We start from the raw sequence: 6,561 nt of genomic DNA, 5'->3' as shown, positions 1-6,561 counted from the left end.
CCTCGTTTCGCTGTGAATGAGATTTATGCGAAAAGTTTAGTAGCAGAGGCGGCTCTACAGACGAGCGAAAAAGACCTTAAGAAACACAATTTGTCTTCGCCGTGACCGTTTTCGCAGTGGTAGGTCAAATGAATCAGTTTAATCCACACGAGACGGAGCACCCAAAATGAGGACTTGAATGTTGTTCCTAGAAAAATCTGGATTTCGTTATTTATTTCTTTTAGTTTGCTTCATAGCTCTACCATTCCGAATAATGGAGAGATAAGCGGGGCATAACATGTAAATTAAATTAAATTGTATTTAAAATCACTTATAACGTAACAAACAATACAATGCGCTTCTGATGCTGATGTTTATCATATTCATAGGTAAAGTACAACAAGGAACAGGAAACTAATAAAACATACATGCAAACAGTTATCTAACAAAACAATGATAAAACTACTTTTGCTTACTTTTATTTAACTTAGGTTAAAGGTTGTATACGCCAAGCATTCAGCTTTCTACATCATATTCGTAACAATTTATTCAGGGGTATGTTTTATGATTCAGAGACTTTATGAATGTTCATTTAGCGCCAATCATTCTAGAGCAGCTAATTCATCGATAACAGCACTGTCCATCCTTTTGTGACTTTCGAAGGCGAGCTGAGGCAACATAAATACGGCGAGACACAATAGACAAAACTTGCAGCAAGCAGAAAGGTTCGATGATGATAGCATTGATCGTCAGTATCATTCGGACGCTTCACTTTTACCTTAAGTCAACGATCCACTTCATGTAGACCGGTCAATCTTGTAGAAGGTAGACTTTTATTGCAATCGAGCAAGCGAGCTATTGAGACTATAAAGCCAGTTGACGTTTGCATCTTTTGCTAGCTTTTTTCTAAGGGGAGTTCTCAACAACGTCGCTACAACGAACTACAGTTTAATGACGCTGAGGTATGCTGGTTTCAAACTGAGACCAATTCAACATGAAATGCAATAGCAACTGGAGTGTTATTTTTAATTTTTCACCCAATCCGGTTATGTAACTGATTTATGGCCCGTTGCACGGAAACAATTACTTGCACGTGTCGGCTCCCCTAATGGATACGTATACGCTCACGATACGGAGACGATTTGCAGGGTGAAAGCTAGGAGGAACATTCACAGAAGCTTTTGTGATTTCACGATTTTTGAAAGGAGTAAAAACATTGTATTTCAAAGTACTGAATGTGCTTAAATATAGACATTCATTCGAGGAATAGGACTGTGTAGCACGAAGCGTACGTTGCAAAAATCAGTTGCTCGAAAATTGAATTATCATGATAATTCTCGACGAGTACTCAACTTCGAGCTTCACTCAGCTGACGACGCCAACAACACTCAAAACACTGTAAAGTGAAACCACAGGTACCTCTGGTTATGAATGAAGATCCTTCTGTCTGAAATATATGCTGCAAGTGGTGAAAGCTCTTTCCTTTCTCCAATAAAACGCGTTGCTCAAGTACGATTCTCAAGGATGCCCCGTGGTTGTGGCCGTGAAGCAATTACGTTGCCTTGGGGCCTGACGCAGCAAATTGGCGGGAGATTGTTGTTTTATCTCATTTGCTTCCGGTGCTAAGCACCAGCCACGATCGTCGGTGCTTATGTATCATGTCTGTCACTATGGAAAATAGCTGGCAACATGGCGCTTTCACGGCGTCGGCAACCAACAAAGTATCTCGCCGGAACCGCCCTCGTGACTTTGGCCAACATGCCGGCATTAATTTCCGTTCACGCACACATTACCATACCACAAATACAGCACGCTGCCAGTGGATGCAAGGTACCCGAAATCCGTGGAAGCGTTGGTCCACTAACAGTACAGCTGCGTCAAGGCAGCTCAAGCCGTTGGCGTCTTGGCGTCCGAGATGCGTACATGCGAGGAAAGCAAGACCAAAGAGAGGTTGAGAGACTCTGTTTGCTTTCTTGGAGCCAGCATCTCATCTCTTAGCGACGCGATCGTCCCCAGAGAGGAACAAAAATCTCTGATCCGTAAATGATGTCGAATTATTATTAATCGTATCGAATTAGGGTAGACTGGTACTTATGGCGTGTGATCGTTTCCTCCTGGCAAATCTTGCACCTAGCGCGATCGCGCAGTAAAAATCTTCAGTTAAAATAAAATACCTATTGTTCGTTTAATTAAATGTGGTGGCTTGTTAATAATTTTATTAATATTGCTTCAGGGCTCCAGCTTTTTGCAGACAACGCACAATTTTCTGAGTCTTTCAGGCTCTTACTATCATTATCAGCATATCTTGCTGATCCCCCAACCGATGATATCTATATGAAAGGATTAATTGAGATTTATATAGCACTAGCTAGGAATGGGCGTTTCCTACTCTGCAAGCAACTTGTACCTTAACGCATTATATCTTCATTCTCTCGACAACCGAGAGCTCGCCTTCGTGTTTGTAAATAATAATGAAAAACCTCTGATATGTCTCATTTAGTAACGAGCAACCAATTCTATTAAACGCTTTCTTCGCATTGCTACAATTACGATTTGATCCAATCGATATAAGATGAGATTCGAGTGTACAAAACTATGGAACGATCCGAAACAGACGATCGACGACTAACTATTCCAACCAGATATCTTCTACCACGATTCAGCCAGAAAGCTGGCATTCCATCGTCAATCGATATGTTTAATTTGCGCAAATTCACTATCTTCAAACACAGCTCGGAGGGTGCCAGAACACGTCCCAGAGCACGCCGACAGTCGGTGTTGTACTTCAAATGGGCATCCTTAGTTTCGTAGATTTGGTCAACTACAAATAAATACAATTTTCGAGGTAATCACATTCTTTTATGTCATGAGTGCTGCCGACCAACTTACCCAAAACGAGCTGCTTCATCATGAATGGTGTGTGCGTTGTGTTTCTCCACAAGCAAGCGCTCGGCTTCAGAAACTCTTCCTGATTGCTTGTGTCCTTTGTCTTGATCAACGCCACGTTATGTTTCTTCGTCTTGTTATTAAACTCCGGATGAACTTTCACTTTTTTCACAATAATTCGGACCCTCCCAGTTGACTTTAGTAATTCTACTTGCGATGGAAGCTTCCAAGCATGGAAGCAGGTTGCTGCCGTCAGTACGGTTCTGCTCGAAATGATCGTTCCAATGCAGCGGCGTTCCTCCCCATCATTTGTCCAAACGATTGAAACCTAATGATAGCGAATACAATTGTTATTTATAAACGACAGTGAAAAGTTCATAAACATCTCCCAATACAACACGTACCACATTCGAAAATGATGCCCTTTGGTTGCCGCCAATTCCTTGCCATTCATCGATATTACCACGACTGTCTTCACAAGAGTCTATCGACGGAGCTTCACTATTTGCTTCATTTCGTATGTATCGCTGCGGGCAACACAGCAATGATTCTGTATTGCAGTGTTTCACGTCACCACCATTCCTAAAGTCATCAGTCACTTTTGGGCATAACCTATAGTTAACACAAACACCTTGTAGTCCCTCCGGTGTAGTACAGTCGTCGTTTTCAAAAAACGAACCATGCAGAAACGCAACTGGTTGTCGTTTTTTCGCGATTTCGATTTTTCTCGGGTAGTGAAGGGGGTTTCTTGGGTAAAGAACTGATTCTAGCCATCGTCTATGATGCGCCAGACGGACGGCTACGGATGACTCACCGAATCCACAGTCTCTACCAAACAGGTTCAAGGCGTTCACATACATCAAGGTGCGTCCATAGCGATCCACTTCTCTCTGTAGTGGCCCGCCAAATGCCTGATCGCACGTTCTGGGTACTAGAAACGGTTTTGCTCCGAAACAAACATGTTCCTGTGTCAGACCATTTCGTAACCGATCTGCGTACTGTTGAGGCAATGAACAGTTGGTACCGTTCTGATTCATGACTATACCCAGCACATCCACTGTATTCGATAAGGCTGTTGGGAAGGACTCGAGCTGTTAATGATCCGGCGTCTTGGGCTAGATTTCTGACTAATACTCACAGGTACGGTTAATCTCGGGTACTGAGTCGATAAAGAATTTATTGAGATCACGAAGACCTCTTCCCGTCACCTCCATTTCTGGATCAAGGAAGCTCTCTTTGGTCCAGACACACGCTGGTGTAAAATTGGCATTGAACTCGAAGGGTTCCGCAAGTATAAGAACCCCAATACTATTCCTAAAAGAGCCTTCTTTAAACGAGTCTTTCCTATGAGTATGAGTGATGACGTTGGTTTTGTTCATTCCAAATGTTATGTGCGTTGGTTTTGTTCTGGAAATTCCAAACAATCGTGCATCGTTACTCGTATTTATCACAATATAAGTGTAGCTAGTCCGCTTACCCATTGACCTCAGTACAGCGAGCAAGAGTCAGGACAGTAGTCTCATCAATGATGACGCCATAACATTCGTTTGAGCTATTCATTACCGTGTTGTTCCAGTGAATTCTGACCAACTGTCTCGATGATTCTCTATACAAATGTAATTTATTCAGGTCCAGCCTAACATTTGAGGCGGTCTTGGACAATTCCACTCTCAATTCGTATTCGGTTCGAAACTTCACGTAATTTCTCGCACATGCTTGAGGCTCCAAAATCCAATCTGAAATTTCAAGGCCGGCATAGCATCATCAATCGTCACCCTCATGTCCCGATTTTAAATTGACGGAGCCAATGGAAGTAAGCTTACCCGCATCAGCTACACCCCTTGCTTTCAGTGTCGATTTTATCCACTCATAAAAAGGAGCGACGCGAACATACGCCCCAGGAACAAGCATCCCACACGGCTTACCGAACGAAGTCACACCTACCACAAACGGTGTGAGAAGAGAGTTGTGAAGCAACTTCACTTGCAAAGGGCCACCGGAGTCTCCCTAAACAGTGTGAAATAATCGGAATAAGTCGGATCGGATCGGAGTCAATCTTTGGGCTTATCATATTTACCTGACACGTGTCTTGTGTGTCATTTGAGGCGCACATGAGGTTGGTATGCAATCCACCAGGAAGCCACTTATTGTTCTGGTGAGACTTGTTACATGTGTCTATATCAATAAAGCCCAACAACACCTGCAGGAGATTTGGTGTTTTCGGTAGGTCTGGAAATCATAAATTAAGCTGTCATCATAGATAGCTACAGAAAGTTCAATCAACAGAATATGCGTGCCTTACACGGTCCAGTGTCTCCCCAGCCAGTAGCAGTAAACTTTTCGAAAGGGATATCATCATCGATCCACAGACAAGCCGGTGTCACGGCTTCATTTAATCTGTTGGAAGCGTCTGAATATAGCTGTGCTTCAAATCGTACGCAATATTTATCAGTTTACTTACACAACATTGTGTTTCAGTTCCAGTAGAGCAATATCAAAATAATAATTTTTGAAAGTATGGCCCTTCGGAAAAACAATATCCTCTATTCCTACCTGTTGTGCGTACTCATCATCTGATCCATCAGGCAGATTAATATCTCCTAATCTTATTAAATCTGCCCAAACTCTGTAAAAGATTTGAAAGTGGGTAAAACAAAGAATCTTTCCATATTATTTTGTGTGTTCAAACGATGATTACTTTGCAAAACAGTGAGCTGCTGTTAGGACAAATTTCTCCGAAATCAACGATCCTCCGCAATCCCACCTGATGGTTTTATCCGGTTGTGTCCATCCGATGGCTGCCATATGTGGATACTCACGCAACTTGGTGCTTGTGCCAGACGTAGGTTTTGAGTTATTCTGTTTCCCGTACTCGTAGTACCGGAAGTGGCAGTCTAACAAAGCGTTGATTATGTTTTTTTTTAATTAAAAATCAACTAAATGCAATTGCAACCGTTCTTTACCGTCAAGAGACGTGGGTTCATTTGAAACAATCACATCATCCGCATTAGGGGGATCATCGAACATCGCCAGCAATTTTTGGCCTTGAACTTTTTCGAAGAGGAACTACAGTAAATGTGCAATTTTCAAAGCGCACCTCAAATTAGACGAAGTCTATAGTCTTACCAACTGCTAGGGCTAGAGCTAGCAAACCGATTACCGTAGCACCACAGAACGATGATGCCATCGCTCTCGACTCCAAAACAACTCTGAGATGAGCCGCAGACACTGTCTGAAGAAGAAGGTTCAGCGAATGATTTCTTTTATACCACTACACATGCATACTCGCTGGAATCATATATAGACAAAGTTTATGTATTTATAATCACTGAGCAAGCTTGGACACTGTTCATTTGATTACACTGTATGAAATTACCATTCTGCCTGTCAGTTGTCTTGCGATTTTATTTTTTTCATTCAGTCGTGATTGTGTCCGGACCGGGATTTCCGGGGAAAAGCCGGAATTTCTATTCCATTGGATTTATTAGTTTTGACTTGCATTGAGCAACAGAAAGAATTGCGAATTAGTTGTGGTTCATGCAGATGGTATCATAAATCTCTATTTCATAACTTGCTTATCTACCACCAATAGATATGATAATGTTAATGCGGTATAATGTTAATGAGACATAATGTTAGTGCTTCACCGTTATCAATATCATCTAACTCGTTCACCCAACGGAACAGCGGACTAAC

The 6,561-nt window shown here is 42.1% G+C and overlaps 1 protein-coding gene across 3 annotated transcripts; it reads right to left on the bottom strand.

The window, feature by feature from the left end:
- Window positions 1-2,180: 2,180 nt before the first annotated feature.
- On the bottom strand, window positions 2,181-6,058 carry LOC126571959 (uncharacterized). Of its 3 annotated transcripts, none has more exons than XM_050230884.1 (12): window positions 5,992-6,058; window positions 5,829-5,915; window positions 5,564-5,759; window positions 5,327-5,491; window positions 5,168-5,262; window positions 4,943-5,094; window positions 4,689-4,872; window positions 4,343-4,601; window positions 4,004-4,272; window positions 3,270-3,937; window positions 2,869-3,193; window positions 2,181-2,800 (listed from the first exon to the last, which is right to left on the bottom strand). In XM_050230884.1, exons 1-12 carry the CDS (start codon window positions 6,050-6,052, stop codon window positions 2,526-2,528), a joined length of 2,736 nt encoding a protein of 911 aa, XP_050086841.1. In that variant the 5' UTR covers window positions 6,053-6,058; the 3' UTR covers window positions 2,181-2,525. The 3 variants fall into 3 exon arrangements, with proteins under 3 accessions (XP_050086841.1, XP_050086842.1, XP_050086843.1); XM_050230885.1 differs by having other exon boundaries at window positions 5,630-5,759; XM_050230886.1 differs by having other exon boundaries at window positions 5,829-5,931; window positions 5,992-6,042.
- Window positions 6,059-6,561: the final 503 nt, after the last annotated feature.

The sequence above is a fragment of the Anopheles aquasalis genome, chromosome 2, assembly GCF_943734665.1.
Source record: "Anopheles aquasalis chromosome 2, idAnoAquaMG_Q_19, whole genome shotgun sequence".
NCBI classification, from domain to species: Eukaryota; Metazoa; Arthropoda; class Insecta; order Diptera; family Culicidae; genus Anopheles; species Anopheles aquasalis.
The sequence above is the reverse complement of the archived record's forward strand: the minus strand, read 5'-3'. Positions and strand labels throughout refer to the sequence as shown.